The 17,028-nt window shown below is 41.9% G+C and overlaps 1 protein-coding gene across 1 annotated transcript; it reads right to left on the bottom strand.

Annotated features, from left to right (window-relative positions):
- Positions 1-7,088: 7,088 nt before the first annotated feature.
- GCM2 (glial cells missing transcription factor 2) lies at positions 7,089-15,595 on the bottom strand. Its single transcript, XM_065397648.1, has 5 exons — positions 15,506-15,595; positions 11,767-12,019; positions 10,823-10,935; positions 8,219-8,344; positions 7,089-7,967 (listed from the first exon to the last, which is right to left on the bottom strand). Exons 1-5 carry the CDS (start codon positions 15,593-15,595, stop codon positions 7,089-7,091), a joined length of 1,461 nt encoding a protein of 486 aa, XP_065253720.1.
- Between the last annotated feature and the right edge of the window lie 1,433 nt (positions 15,596-17,028).

Here is a 17,028-nt window from a genome sequence, read left to right as displayed (position 1 = left end):
CTGTTCAGCTTGGAAAAGAGACAACTAAGGGGGAACATGATAGAGGTCTATAAAATCTTGACAGGTGTAGAGAAAGTGAATAAGGATGTGTTGTTTACTCCTTCACATAACACAAATACTAGGGGTCACACAATGAAATTAATAGGCAGCAGGTTTAAAACAAACAAAAGGAAGTGCTTCTTCCCACAATGCATAGTCAACTTGTGGAAATCATTGCCAGGAGATGTTGTAAAGGCCAAAACTATAAGAGGGTTCAAAAAAGAGCTCGGTAAGTTCATGGAGGATAGGTTCGTCAATGGCTATTAGCCAGGATGGGCAGGAATGCAACCCCATGTTCTGAGTGTCCCTAGCCCCTGTTTGTCAGAAGCTGGGAGTAGACAACAGGGGATGGATCACTCAATGATTCTCCTGTGCTGTTCATTCCCTCTAAAGCACCTGGCATTGGCCAGTATTGGAAGACAGGATACTGAGCTAGATGGACCATTGGTATTACCCAGTATGGCTGTTCTTACCTTATGTAAATTAAATTTTAGACAGTGCACATTTTCATGGCACTTCTGCACCAGTGAGAATGCTTCCGGTTCTTTGGCCTTCCGTCATACCAGCACTGTAGTATCACAAGTTCATACCTGCTCCTCCATGTAAGCACTGTGTGGGAAATACAGGATTAACAATAGCTCTGTGCACATCTAGTTTATTGTTTATTACTTAGATGCTAAAGACTAAAAGGCTCTGCTGGCGAAGCTACAGAGAAAGGTAGCTGATCGCAATTACAAGCTGATCACCTCCAGATTTATTTCTGCATCACTAAGGCCTGGTCTACACTAACCCCCAAATTCGAACTAAGGTACGCAACTTCAGCTACGTGAATAACGTAGCTGAAGTCGACATACCTTAGTTCGAACTTACCGCGGTTCAGACGCGGTCCACACGCGGCAGGCAGGCTCCCCGTCGACTCCGCGGTACTCCTCTCGCCGAGCTGGAGTACCGCAGTCGACGGCGAGCGCTTCCGGGATCGATATATCGCGTCCAGACCAGACGCGATAAATCGAACCCGGAACTTCGATTGCCAGCCGTCGAACTACCGCGGTAGTGTAGACCTGGCCTAAGACTGTGAGATCAAGCACTTAAATAAATCAGAAAAGTTCAAAAGCAAAGGTTATTTTTATTTACTTATATTTCAGTAGCAGCCACGATATGCTAGGTGCTAGTCAAACACATAGGAAAACACAGACCCTGATAAAATTGTTTACCATTTAAGAAGACATGCAATGGCTGAAAAGTGAGGAGAGTAGAACACAATTAAAAGTTGTATTTAATATGTACAATATTTACATTATGTTTTATACAAATACAAAACTAACCCACTGCCCCTCAACATCCATTATTCTAGCCATTTTAGGCTATTGCACATATTTAACATTTTCTATTCCTTTTTCACTTTGTAAATTTAATTCTTACCCTTATTACTCTGGGTTATTGATGCATACTGTAAAATATATACATTGCTGAATTAATGTTGCAAGAGCTTTGAAATTTCCTGACTTCTTTGCATAGGATTTTTCAACCTTAAATGCTGCTTTAGCACTAGTTATTAAATGTAAGAATATTGACATTTTCAATGACAAAGAAGTGATGCATAAAGAAAGGGGACATCATCACAGATAAGTTGTCCAAATTCAGGTCCTGATTCTGCAGAGAAAACCACGTGGGCAGAGGGTTCTACCAGCACAATTGTCTTTGTAGGTTCAGCTTGTTAAGGCTATTTACTACTTATTAAACACATGGGAGCACCACTGATACCAAGAGGAGGGGTCCATGCAGTTCTAGGGCAGTATATGGTCCATCTGTGCCTGCTCTTAAAAAAAAAAAAAAAAAAGAGAGAGATGTGACATTCACTTACCTGTGCTGATTGGCCTCCTCACTCACCGTCTCTTTACCTCAGCCTCACTCTACACCAGTCCCTCCTACACTTCCTTCCGTTGTCTTTCCACTTATCTTATCCTAGCCTAACAACTTCCACCCCCACGCCAAGTAAATAAATAATCATGGAACTAACATGGTGCTAGCCACAAACTGATATGTTGTATGCTTTTCTCCTACCATGTGTTTGTCTTCAGGGCTGGACTGCCTACCCTGTTTATACAGTGCCTAGCACTATGGGGTTCTGTTCTTGGTTGGTCCCTAGGCACTACTGTAATCAACATGATTAATAATATTGAAGTGCTCTGGAACAAGCTATAGATCTGATCTTGAATTGACTTGAATGGTAGTTTTACAGGTGCAGCAAATATAAGATCAGGCCCAGTTATCAATTACTTGTTTCTGTTCATGTTTTCTGCTTTGGTACCAGTCCTCAGTGTTTCACACACAAAAGGACAGAATGATCTCAGGAGGCACTGTCCTTATTTACACCAAATAGCAATACACCACAAAGGAGTGGGGCCAACAACATATGCCAATCAGTTAGCACTTCATTTCATCCTATAGACATAACAGAGGTAATGTGCTTTGCTCTCGCTATGAACCAGGACACTGAACGAAAGATAACAGCCTGGGACTAAGAGATCCATGCAGAGCAATGCACTTTGTAACCCCTGCAAAAGGACCTGAGAGAGCATCTTCCTGCACCTGCTTCCCTACTCATTTTACACAAAAATATGCACAGAGCCAACAGTTCTTATTTTCCGTTGAAAGCTGATGGTGACGCTTCTTTGCTCATGATCTTTAAAGATATCAACACCCTGCTCTCATGCCAACCTGTGTACTAGAAACCTAGCTCTTAACAAACTTGTCCTCCATTATTCGAACTGTGCGAAACTCCGTGGGGGTTCTGCAAACTTTATTTGGCTTCTGTTTGTTTGTGTGAGTTTGCACAACATGAGTTAAAATCTGTGCTGTACTGATTTACACCTGTGTAGGCCCACGGATTTCAGTGAAGAATTGGGACTCCTGCATTCCCTCTTTGAGATGTCAGATTACAATGCACTCAACATTTTGCACAATTCTAAACATAATACTGTACAACAGCCATTAATCAGTCCTCCCAATGCTTCTGTGCAATAGGCAAGTATCAACCCTATTATACAGGTGGGAAAATGGAGGCACATACATGGGTTCCTAAAGCCAGGCTCCATATGAAGGCTTCTAAGATGCTGACTACTTGCAGAGCCCACTGACTTCAGTTTTGCTGAGGAGCCCAACAACACCATTTCAACCCCACCTCTCCAAAAATACTATCCTGTCTTTTACATCTGGAGTTTGAAATGAGTCTTATTCGTTAAGGACCCATCCAGTGTAGGATAATGAGCCTCGTGGTTTCAGGGGCCACAGGAACTCTGTAAACTTCCTTTTGTCCAGCACCGTGGAGGATATGCCCTATTATGCAAGGGAAAAGCTCTGTAATGACTGCATAATGCCAGGTTAGATATTCTGTGCCTGCCACCTTTTCCTCAGAGGTGAAGTCTGGCAAAACATCCAGCTAATCAGACATAAAACAATACAATATTCTCACTGATTCTGCTGCAGACAGGTGAGGCATTAACCTTCTATCCAACTACAGTGATTAATCTTCCATCCTCACCTTTAGGGAAGGACATGTCATAAAATAGCATTCCAAATTCCCTTGGATACATGCATGGCTGCCATTGGTAGTAAGAAACTATGTAGGTACGTCTGAAGGCATGTTTTGGCTCCTTAGTTGTGGAAAAGAGCTGTTAAACTTGTGGTGGGCCATCCATTAAGCCAGCCGGCCCTTTAGAAAACTCTACAGCATCCCAAGAAAAGCACTGCACATTCTGTTAAGTGGGGCTCTCCAGAAAACACTTATTTCTTTCATGAGCAAGTATAACTCTGTTGTATTCTACAGCTTCCCCTAAGAAAAATGGAGGGGAGAAAAAGGCATACAAGGTAAATTTTGTTCTGTTACACCATTTACTTCCATAGAGTAACTCTGGTTTCCACTGGTGTAGCTAAGAGCAGAATTTGGCCTTACATCTTGAAAGAAAAATGGTACTTTATGTCTACAACTAGCGGGGTGGCGGCAACTCTAGTATTAGTTATACATCTATCTATGAGGTATTTACATGGTGTCTATTACCACAGTATCTGAGCATCTCCCATCTTTAATGTATTTACAATACACCTGTGAGGTAGTGAAGTACTATTATCCCCATACAAAGGGGGAAATGAGGTAGAAAGAAGCTAAATGGCTCAAAGTCACACAGGAAATCTGTGGCAGAGCAGGGACTTCAATTCAGGCCTCCCAAGGCCTGGGCTATCACACTAACGATTAGACCATCCTTCTCTTTAGTCTTTACCAATGTAGTCATTTGTCACTGAAGATAGCAGTAAGACTAGATGGACCACAAAACAATGTACAAGTGTAGGCATATCATTCAGTATATTTCTGTGGCTTGTTTGAAAAGAGCATCGAGCTATCTCTTGAGGTTAGACAAAAAACTGAGGCTGAAAGAGAACTCAGCTGGCTTGTGGCAGCTTGTAACCATATTTTTAAACAGTTAGGCTGACATTTGTGGGTCAGATCCATTTAAAAATAGGGCTTGAAAACTTTGCCATTAAGACAATGTTCGATTTCATTTAAAGGGCAGCCTGGATATGGGGACAGGTGGCACTTTTACTCAGTAATGCCCTCATAGTTCATCTGAAACTGGAGCCCCGGTGGCTGAGGTTTGAAAGCTACCACTTTCTAAGGCTTTGCCACAATAACTGGAATTTGCTAGACAAAGATGTACAAAATAAAATGCAATGTGGGCTGAGGCAGCCAACTCATCTGCTTGAGGCAGGACCAGAAACCAAGCTTTAATGGAATGATTAATGGAAAGGGAGCTGCTTATAAGGACTGAAGGGGAACATTTCTTCTTCCAGGATGCTGCTTGGCCTGAGAGAGATGCTTTTAAAGCTAATCCTGTAAATGTATAAACAAACAAGTAGACACTTGATCTTAGCATTAAACTGTTGCAATTGTCTTTATGCTGTGTATTTTCCAAAGCAGACTAAATATGGGAGTGTATTTTATCTGTCCTCTGATCCAAAGAGTTGATGTGCAGTTATTTTGTCCCTGACATTCATATGTGAGAGCGGTAAAGAGGAGAATGAATGCAACTGTCGCCAATATGTTTTTTATTTGGTCTAGCACTACAGATAAGGTAAGGTAAACATCACCATTTCCTTATATTGCGTATAACACTTCTTACATTCATTAGTAATAAATCAAAGTTTCATGCAAAACAGTAGTGTACCCTAATAATTAGCCATGTGATTCCCTGTACAGTAGACCTGTCAGTGTCACTGCCCTGTGGGAGGGGAGGAAGCCTGGACATTACCAGACTTTGCAAAGCGGGAGAAGGGGTTCTCCTTTCTAGAAAATGTAGGAAGGGGAAAACCTAAACCCCTGTCTCTTTCCCCCCCCCCCCCCACACATACTAAATGCACAGATGGGCAGGAAAAAGGGAAAACAGGAGCTGAAGTGGAGAAGCCCGGCAAGGTTTGGTAGAGCCCAGGGTCACTGGTGAAAGGGTGCGGTGGTGGAGATGATAGGTGGGTGGGTTTCCCCAGAGAGAGGTTGTGTGTGTGTGTGTGTGTGTGTGTGTGTGTGTGTGTGTGTGTGTGTAGCATTAGCTCCTGTGTAAATTCTGTCTCCCGTACTCACAAGCCTCCCACTGTTGGTTCACTTCTTTCATTTTACCAGTAGAACATAGTTGTCATGGGAGATTATGGTGGAAAAGGGAGAGGTGATCTCTCAGGTAGCTATGTCTCATGCAGGAAAGAGACCTTCCATGTGGCTCTGCTTTCATTGTGGAGTCAGGGCAGAGAATGGAGCACAAGACTGATATGTTCATGGTGATCAGTGTTGCTAAACAAGTGGGCTGCTGCATTTTGTACCAGATGGAGCTTTGTTTTATCTATGAGTGGTTATGATAAAGCCTGGAGGTCATCAAGGTGTGGTCAGTTTCCCTAGACAGTTTAAACAGGGAGAGTCACATGGTAAATGGTTTAATAAAACCATATGTGCAAGTGTTGCATCAGTAGAATGCTAACTGGCCACAGCTGGAGTCAAGAAGAAAGACACATCTTTGTGTGCTGTTGGAAAAAATGCCTATAAGTCTTATTGCCTCCAAGCCAGCTATTGACTGGGGTCAGTCCCAGAGGTCATCTAGTCCAGTGGTTTTCAACCTTTTTTCATTTGCGGACCCTAAAATATTTCGAATGGAGGTGCAGACCCCTTTGGAAATCTTAGCCATAGTCTGCAGACCCTTAGGTGTCCACTGACCACAGGTTGAAAACCACTGATCTAGTCCATATCTAGGTCTTCCTTTTCTGGTGCGAGGACTGGACAGCCTTTAGACTTGACACAGGGAAGCAAAGAGGAACATACAGTACATTGCTAGGCTTTCCCATTACTTCAGGGAAACCTAAGCTAGTCTTTCTTACTCATGATATCAGCAAACACACTACCGAGAAATTCTCTCCTTCTTTGAGGAACCCAACCACCCATTGTCTCTCCTCTCACCAGCTGGCTGCAGTCTTCAGGCTTCATAAACGGAGTCCCCTCCACTCTTATTTCTTCTTACCTGCTGATTATTAGTCACAGATGAAGGGCCCTCCCTCAGGGCTTGACATTTTTGGCAGCTGTTGCAAAGGGGGGCTTATTAAGTCCCTGTCTCCAAAGCAGATCATTAACCCTGTCCTGGCTCAATGTGGGGCCATATTTTGGACTAGGCCACACTATCCCCCCATGTGAGAGACTAGAAGGGACTGATTTGAACTTTTGTGCATGGATGGGACCTGAGACAGTCAGCAGATCTCCACAAAGGCATATGTCATGAATAAGTAAATTGTCCTAATGTATTGCTTGCTTGTCATTCCTCAGACTCCCCATAGCATGACCAAACGTCCCCATGTTATCAGGACCATCCCAATATTAGAGGCTTTGTCTTATATACATGCAACTATACCCCCCCACAGCCTGAAAAAAAGTGTCCAGATTTACACACGCTATCTGATCACCCTAACTCCCAATCACCAGGGTTTAATATTCACATGATTAGTATTAAAACACATGGCATTTAGTATTCACCACTCTCAAATCTGAATGACTGTCCATGCTCAGAGCAGCTGTTTCCTGGGTTTGGCCCATACTGATATGTATCCACAGTCTCCACATGTTCTGACTTTGTGGGAACTGGATCGTGCTGGTAAAGCAAAGCTGGTTTGACCACACCACAGTCTTCTTGAATCTTTATCCCTGGATAAACAGTTCCTGAGATGTTTTCTGCTGTATGGGTACAGTTCTGAGGACTTTTTACCTCACACATGTTGTCACTGTACTTCACCACAGAGGGCTTGTAGGCCTGGTAGGATACTTTAGTAGTTGTAGTGATAACAGTTTGTAAAGCTGTAGCAGCTGGAGAGGGATTGCTACCATACCTGCAAGGATACTCCCCACTGTAGTAAGGGGGATTAGCATTTGCTTGAATCTGTCCATAATCACTCCTATCTCCGTAACCAGTTTTCCCAAAAATTTGTTTCAGCCCATGATGTCCACTATCAAAGTTTTTATCATGGGCATTCAATGAATTACCATTATACTGAAGTCCAGTCAAATTAAGGGGGTCTGTATCCACTGGGGTATTTGCAAAATCTTTGTAAAATGTTGGATATGAGCTAGAATTTATATAACTAGGAACTTCAAATTCATAGCCCCCCGGCCTAGGTAGAAAGATTCTTGGGTTAGGACACTTTTGGAATGGTGATGCCGTGTCCCCTTGGAAGCTGGCTGAGTCATAAGTAGCTTTGTAAGGGTCTGTATTTTGAAATGCAGGGTAAGGCTGAGCTGGAATTGGGAAGCTGGTGTCTGTAATGATACTGAATTTTTCTGGGCCTTCCATGCATGACAAATGATGAATATTGTTGAAATGACCACTGCTATCATGATACCTTCTTGTCTGAAAAGAATATGAAAACAGGTCTTTGAGATCCAGAAATAAATATTGTACACATGCACACACAGTTCTATAGGCTTACTTGTATTATTGCTCATTGCAGCTTTGACAGCCTCTTCACTGCTTTAACAACCCCCTCTGCGCATAGGAGCAAAGCAAGCTGCTGTGGTGTCTTGTAAGGATTTTGTTATACCGTATGACTCACAGTACATGGTTACACCATCTTTGTAATGAAAATGCAGATCTACAGTTACCTCCGAGTCTATAAGCCTCTTTTTCTGGGAAAGGTGAGAAGAGGACACTTGTTTCTTAATGGCACTTCTTCTTGCCTCTGTCTCCGATTTACTCTCTGGTCTAGGGTGGTCATGGACTCCTTTGGCCTGCAGTAGTGTTAACACATTCATAATTTGCTTATCTAAAGACATTAATAAATAGGCAACTAAAGCTTATGGTTATTTATTATTTTATAGCACCCACGAGAATGCTCGGTGCTTCACAGAAAAGATAGAAGAAAAGTGCATGCTCAAACAGCTTACAGTCTAAACAATGGACTTATTGCACAAGTGTAACATATACCAGGAAGGGGCATAGGTGCTGGAACTAGGGGTGTGGGGTGTGTGGCCACACTCCCTTGGCTTGAAGTGGTTTCCATTATATACAGAGTTTACAGTTTGGTTCAATGGCTCTCAGCACCCCCACTATACAAATTGTTCCAGCTCCCCTGGGAAGGGGAGACAGATAGAGGAGCATGTGTTATGGAGGCATGATGACATGGTTACTCAGGTAAGCAGACAGATGGCTTCAGCGTTCAAATGTTTTGTGTGCTGTGTCTATTTTTAAACAACAAGGTAAAGAATTATTTAATCAATGCTGTATACGTGAGTTTTTAGGCATGAACGAGGTGAGGTGCAGATGGAGGTTGAAGAATAGATTTTGAAAGGGCATCCCAAGCAAAAGGGACCGCACAACAGAGAGCATGGAAATGTGGCAGAGAGGGTATCAAGGTTGGCATTGCGGGAAAAGGGGGTTGGGAGTGGCTGATGTGGAATACAAAAGGGGACCAGCTCAGACATGTAGATGTAGATGTGATAAAGAGACTTAAGAACAAAGCTGTGAAGCTTGAACTTGATGGGCAGCACTATGGGGAGCCAGAGAAATGACACTAAAGAGAAGGTGACATGGTTGCAGTGATATGGGAGATTAATGATTTTGGTAACAGCATTATGGATGGGTTGGAAAGGGGTGAAGTTAGTAACAAAAGAAGACTGGGGAGAAGATTTCAGTGCAAGGTGTGAGATGGCCAGTAATTTAACCATTAGAGTGGAGAGGAGAGGGAGGTTGCAGATTAATGATGCTGTGAAGAATTAAACAATGGGATTTGGTCACCACCTGCATGTGGGAGAGAAGGAAAAGGGAGGGAGGAGTCAAATATGACCCCAAAATTCTAGATTTGGATGAAGGAGAATACAGATGTTGTCCATGGAGCTCAGGAGAAGCTGAGAGGATCTGGGAGGAAAGATTAGGAGTTGTGCAGTTCAAAATCTTAGTTCTGCTTCATAACAGCCACCATTAAAACAGTATACATCATCTTTAAAGAGCTTGCACTGTACTCACTGACAAATGTTCTTTACTTTAAAAACAACTCTTCTCAAGCAGAACTGAAATGCATTCTGTAGAAGGACATCCAGAGTTGCTCTTCTGTTAAAAGGATTATGGTTCTATCTAAAACTTTCACCTCTCTACCTTTCTATAGTTGTGATTTTTGTCTTAGTTTTAGACCCTGATCCTCTTCTAAATCAATGAGACTATTTACGTGCTTAAGTGTTTGCAGGAATGGGCTTTTAGCTTGTTTAAAAAAAATTGTAGAACCCTATCCAGGTGATCGCTATTGTAATATGAACCTATTGGTGAAGAAAGAAACCTCATGTGCTGAAATGACAAAAATCTGCTATAGGATACTATCATTTTGCTATTTAATTTATGAATGTTCATATTAAATATGGATTTTAATCTAAATGCTACTCAGGCCATTTAAGTTTTAAAAAGCAACCAGCACTAATGAGCCTCAGTAAAGCGGTCCCTTTAGATTTAGGCCCCAGTCCTGCAAACAGTTATGCTCATGCTTATCTTTTCTCACAAGCATAGTCCCATTAGCTTCAGTGGCACTACTCAGCTAGGTAAAGTTAAGTATAGGAATAACTAAAATAGTATATAAAAATCTCCCTGTATTGAATAGAAAGAGTAAAATTGTTTGTAATCTGTGACTATTCTACTAAAGAAATATGCTTTTCAGTTTCTGCCCTTCTGTGAAGTAACATTTTGAACAGTAAAATGGGAATATTTTGGAACACACAGAAGTTTAGGGAACAAGATCAGAGTAATCACATTTATCCAGTGTACCACACTAGCCAAGCTTTCCTTTCACTTTCCTCTTAATTCAGTAAAAGTTAAATATTAACCTCTGATGTTAATTCCTACACAGTGAATTAATCAAACAATCAATTAAATGAAAGTTCTTTTAATGGGGTAAAATCTAACCAATAGACATATTTAAATCCTGGTCAGTCCTTGTGCAGGCAAACCTCCCATTTTACTTGATTCCATACAGTTTATGCATGAAATTCAGCAGGAGAGTTTCTTCTTTAAGTAATATGGGATTCAGCCCATGTTAAGGGCTGGGAGTCTTATCTGTGCAAGCACTACAGCATTAGGCCTTTAATGAAATTCTATTGTAAGAAATGTGTGAAGGTAAGAACAAGCCTCATGCTTGTAATTGTATGTAATATTCATCAAGAGCTTTTATAAATCCATAGCAATAATAAGAAGTAAGGTAAGTTTAAGGACTATTTATATCTTACCTGGAAAAATATTGCCTTGCCATCAAGCCTCCAAAAGTTAGTGACTGGGTAGCCACTGTGTCCCCGGCAAGGAATTATCTCTAGGGCTGAGTTACAGTTTGGACAGGCTTTCTCTGTGAAATCAGATAAGGCCGGTATTGAAGAGCATGGTTAAAATGGAGAAATCAGCTGAGAACACCGTCAGGTTCAACCACTCTATAACTGATCCTTCAATTAAACTCCAAATCAAAGTATAATACTCAAACAATATAAGGTACACTAAGAAGCACAGCTGAACTACCGTATATACTCGTTCATTAGCCCATTCGTTTATAAGCCAACCCCCCAAGATGGTTAGGTAAAAATAGCAAAAACTGTATGACCCTTTCATAAGCTGACCCTATATTTCAGGGGTTGGCAAACTTTGGCTCCCAGCCCATCAGGGTAAGCCGCTGGTGGGACGTTTTGTTTACTTGGAACGTCTGCAGGCACAGAGTCCCTCAGCTCCCTGTGGCCGCGGTTCACCGTTCCCAGCCAATGGGAGCTGCGGGAAGTGGCACACCACAAAACAACAATGTATTAGATATTCAATTCAATGATTCCATAGAGCTTAAAATCATCAAATTTTGGTGTAGACCCATTTATAAGCCGACCCCCGCTCTTTGATGCGTCACTTTTTACCAAAAATATTTGGCTTATGAACGAGTATATACAGTGTATACTAATGGACTCGAGATGAATACTTGATATATTCACTTTGGACGTCAGGGATGTTTAGATTTAAATCTGAGTCCATTATGTAGGCCCATCTCTGCTGGACCCTCTACCAGACACACACATTTTTGAAATTTGGAGCTACTGCTTTACATCCTCTTTGCCACTAATAATAAGAGCAGGATAAGTCAGCTCTGTCTGTGAGTGGGAATTGGGTTAATTTGGAATCCCGCCCCTCAGACTTCTCTCACTTTGTTGCTTCTGGCGGGCCTTGTCACAGATAGCAGGTCGGAGCTGCAGCCTGGTACCATCCGGCAGCGTGCAGTTCCTGGCACAAACCACCACTCCAAGGCAGGACTTCTTGAGGATCTGGCAGTTGTGGTTATTGGTGTTGCGCATGGCCCAGCCGCTGAGATGCCGCTGTGCATTCTTTTCCTCGACAGAGTAGATAAATCGCACATAGCCATCTGGCCACTCCTGGAAGCCATCAAAGTGCTTGGGATCCTGTACCACAGTTGGGTTAGGGGAGAGGGGCAACAATAGAAAGGAAGGGGGAAGTGGAGACCAGCAAGAAAGAATGAGAACGTATTAACAGAGTACCTCAGCACAGTAAAAACTACTCAGTCTATCCTTTTTATCCTGTCCCATTATACATAACAAGAAGTTACCTGAGGAAGTTAAAGAGCAGTAAGCTTAGAACAACAAAAGGAAATAATACTGTCCTTAAAGCACAGCTCTATTCTAAAACATAATCCTGTAAAAATAACATTGCCTGGTTCCATGTCCAATGCCACTCAATAACTCTAAATCAAATATGCTCAATTTACAAGCAAAAAGAATTTTTTTTAAAAACTGCCAGCCCTGTAAACTCAATCTGGGTTGTGAGAATCAAACTGGACTCCTTCCATCTTGCCCAACTCCACCAATAATAAAACTGTCTGTGATCAGTGACACCTTTGCAATACAAAACTCTTTGGTTTACACAGTTGTAACTGATTGGCTGGCAACAGGAACTTAATAAACAGTTTGATGCACAAGGAAAAATAGAATCCAGCTCTCATTCTCTTATGCTGTACCCATTTCAGGATTTAGGATTTATAGATTAATAAAAACCAGAAATATTCTGAGTAAAAGTTTTGGTTATGCCACTATTTCTTATAATGTATTTAATAAGACTTGAATAGACCCTTCACCAAAATAATGTTAATTGATTATAAGTATAAATAATATACATTTGTGGAATATACTCAATATAGTTTAAAAGAAGCATGTTTTGAAATTGGGATATTAAGACTTGCTTTCAAAGAGTTGCCAACCAAAATGTAATTTATTAGAAAAATGATAGAATGAAAGAATTTTTTTAAACCATTTTCTTTGTTATAGCCTCAGTAAAGAAAAGTAAGATCCTGATCCTGCAAAACTTAGTCATTTGCTTAACTTTATGCCTGTAAGTGATCCCCCAGTATACTCAATGGGACTACACATGTGCATGAAATTAAACTTGTCCATGAGTGTTTGCAGGATTGGAGCCCAAATGATTAATTGACAAGCTTTAGGGACTACAAAAATAGATTTTAAAAGAAACAAGCTACTGGGGGCTAAACCATTATTTAAAAATCCTGAATGATGTATTAAATATTAAAATCTATTAAACCACTAGACAATTCAATAAACTTGTAAAACATTTTAAATTATTTGAATGATAGACACCATCTGCTAACAAAGAGATGTCAAAGGCAGCTAAGATTTAAAAAGGAAAAATAAATAATTCATCCAGAGCTGTTCAAATCATCATCTGTCAAGTCTGACTTTTTATTACTAATTGTTCTATAAGCAATGATGGACATCAAGATATTTAGCTCAGACACTCTGCTTCCTTCCTAGGACCTGAAGAAGAGCTCTGTGCAGCTGGAAAGCTTGTATCTTCCACCAACAGAAGTTGGTTCAATAAAAGATATTACCTCACCTACCTTGTCTCTATCAAGATATCATTTTACATTTGAAAATGGAAGTGTTTCTTCTCATTCATCACAACACTCAACTTCATCAGAGGCTATAATGAAACTGTAATTCCAAAAAATATAAACTAAGCTCTTAAATTCATTATTTTTTTTTCCATCCTGTGATTGTATTGCTTTAGCTGTCTGCAGGAATATATGATTTTTTCCCTGTGTTAGATTGAAGTACCTTTTACAGTTTCCGATTGCCTGCATAATTGAAGACTCAAGCAAGGCAGTTTCTGAAAAATTTAAGGATTTGGAGAGAAGGTTTTAACTTATGTTGTATCATAAGGTCCATTAGAGAAGATTTTTTGAATCACCAGAATCAATTTCTGATTTGCCAGATAAACCTACTGCGTGAATATGGAAAGCCTTAAAATTCTTCTCCATAACCCCTCTATTCCATGGAGCAACAAATGAGGTGAAATCCTGGCACCATTGCAATTGATGGGAGTTTTGCCATTGATTTGAATGAAACCAGGAATGCACACGTTGTCTTTTATAACAATGCAAATCAATGGTTTTAAACTCTCACTCTGTACTTGTAACTTGGACATTGAGGTCCTGATACTGCAAAAATGTATGCACAGAAGCAACTTTATTCAGGCACGGAATCCCAGTGAAGTAAATGTCACCTGAGTAGTCTAATTGATTTCAATGGGACTCCTTGTGTGAATAAGCTTTCGCAGAATCAGGCTCTTAATGTTCCATACTACTGAATTCTTCCTCAGCAGAAAACATTCTCCAAACCATTAGTTTTTGAATTATATAACAAAGCCTTCTTTAGAATCCAATCAAAGACTGAAAGTTCTGAGGCTAAAAGGGATTTTGGGTAGGTAAAGTCAGGAAATCTCTTCTTCCAGCTTCATCCCCTATTGCATGAGCTCTCATACTTGGGGGCGCAACCACAGGGTGCGTGCGTGCGTGTCTGTCTGTCTAAAACAGGTTTCAGGGAGGTTGAGACCAGCCTCCCTTTCTTTATAGCTAGGTGGGAAGAGGGTCCTGAAACTTTGTTTCTGTTTTAACATTGGTCTGGAAACCCTTGAGAACCATTTCGCCACTGAACCTACAGTAATAGCTAATTTTAAACTTATTTTAAGGGGGGCTTTCTATGGCACTCATAAATGTTTTCTAATCACTTAAATATATACGGAAGTATCTGAATATAATTATAAAGAAGGATTAAAATATGACTGTCCCCCATCATTCTCAACAAATCAGCAGTTGATATCCGCATGCTTAACAGTATGCCCCACCTTGTACTGAGCTGGGCTCTTCTGAGTACCTTTCCTAGGCTCTGTAGCTGGAAATCATGTCTCTTTCACCAACAGAAGTTGGTCCAATAAAAGATATTACCCTTGTCTTTCTCAGTTTATACCAGTCTAAGTAAAGTAGTCTGATAAACAAATATACAATGATATAACCAGGCACAAAACTATCCGAACATACACAGTCTATCTTATAATTTCTTGTTAGCACAGAATTAAACTATAGCGATCACTCTGAGATCTCGTTTCTTTTCTGACAAATTTCAGAAACCACAAAGACCAAAACCATTGAGCAAACAAACATAACCGAAGAATAATTTTGGTTTCTTTCCTTTACAACTTCAGATTCCTGGTTGTCTACATTCCGATTCCCCAGTCCACTTAACCTCACCGATCTAATTTGCCAATATGAGACAAACTCTGAGCTTTAACCAGTTTGATTAAAACCTTTACTCCCGAGTCCAGAATCTACGTCTCCTGTGCATGGGACTTCTCAGTGCCCCGAGGCAGCCACGGGAGCAGGCTGTACAGTTCTGAAGCATGTCTTTGTTAGCTTTAAAGAAGTGCTTGAATTCTGTATAGGCAAATATTAGCTGTTCAGTTGGGGCAGTGGTCCCTCATTCATTCTGGGCTGGCTACAGCCGAGAGAAGAGCATCGCCGTGAGAGATCAAATCCCTGCTCCCCCAACCCACAGCAGCAACCACCCTTCTCTCCCTCCTACCTGAGGCAGTTTGGGGTCATTGATATCCCAGGTTAGCTTCATCCCGTAGGAGCACACGCAGTCCGAGTCTTCCAGGGGGCCCTTGGACATGTTCACCATCGGCTGGCAGGGAGCTGCCCCCTCTGCTCCGGGACGCTACGCAGCAAGAGTCTGAAAACGGGAGGAGGACTTAACAGACACCGAATTGCAAAGGAGAAGCGGCGCGCAGGGCAGCTACCGCTTGGCCAAGGCGCTGAGTTTAGCAAGCACGTGCAGTGCTCGCGCTTTGCCCTGTCCGGGGACTGCGGTGCTGAAAGGAGCGGGCAGCTCCTGCTCCTGCTCCGCCCTTTGATTCCCGCTTTTATGCGTGGATGTGAGACAGTCTCCCGGCTTGCCCTGTCCATCTCCCTCCCACATAGCTGGTCTGTGTTAAACGCGGGGGGGGGGGTGGCTTTGTTTCAAGGCCGACTCCTCCAGTCTAGTCACTGAGCGCGAAGAAAAAGTTTGGAAATCCGAGACACTTGAACACCGAGTCACTGGACAACCCGAGCCAGCCGCAAAGGGCAAAAGGGGGCAGCAGGGGCACTACAATATTGCAAAAACAGTCCGAGTCCTCAAAGTCAGCGCGCAGCCCGCTTTGGTTTGTAATCACCCTGTGTTTAGCCAAGAGCGCAACTATCTCCACTGACAGGGCCGAATAACGGCTTACGGGTGATAGTCACACCTGGACAATTGGTTTTACAGTCCGCTCCAGGCGCACCTTCGAAGGGAGGCTTTGAATGCAGCGCCTATGAGTGACAAGATGAAAACACGAAGCTACTTCCACAAGTATTTTATTTTTTATCTATTCTGTTTTGATACCAGGCTTAGGGCAAGACTAACTCTAAAACACAGCTGGAAGGCAAACGGAAAGACGTTCCGCAAGTCACAGCACAGTCCTGAAATCTGGCAGGCACCTTTACTTGCATCAGTGGGAGTTTTTACTCCGATAAATAATGCAGAATGAATGAACCTCCGAAACCGTCCTAAAAGTTGACAACTAATATACTGCTACTGTATGAAATTTCATCCCCCCCGCGTCTGATTTCTAGAAACTAGAAATGAGACATGCAGGACAATAATGAGTTCAAGGCTATACTAAATAACCAAGACCACAGCTTGTCTCTCGGTTTTAGATCAAGCCTTATTCATTTGGTCTCCAGTTCTGAGTGAGGCAAATAGCAAGTGTCCAAAGTTTTGCCTCCCCAGTAAGACAATATATTCTATATATTGTGCACACACTGGTTCCGATCATGATTTCTGTCGCGGGGGTGGGGGGGGGGAGACTTCTAAAAGCACCTGCGCATTTTTGCTGATCTTGTAGCAAAAACTGCCTGATTCTTATCCAGCCCTGTAATTTCAGGAGGGCATGATACACCTGTGCTCCTCCAAGCCTTCGGGTATGGTACATGGGAAGATGTTTCGATCAATCGCTAGGTTCTGAGTCTCCTCTATAGCTGCTGCTATCGAATTCAGCAACAGCTAAAAACACTTTGTGGTTGTTT

Source organism: Emys orbicularis, chromosome 2 (genome assembly GCF_028017835.1).
Source record: "Emys orbicularis isolate rEmyOrb1 chromosome 2, rEmyOrb1.hap1, whole genome shotgun sequence".
Taxonomy (NCBI): domain Eukaryota; kingdom Metazoa; phylum Chordata; order Testudines; family Emydidae; genus Emys; species Emys orbicularis.
The sequence above is the reverse complement of the archived record's forward strand: the minus strand, read 5'-3'. Positions and strand labels throughout refer to the sequence as shown.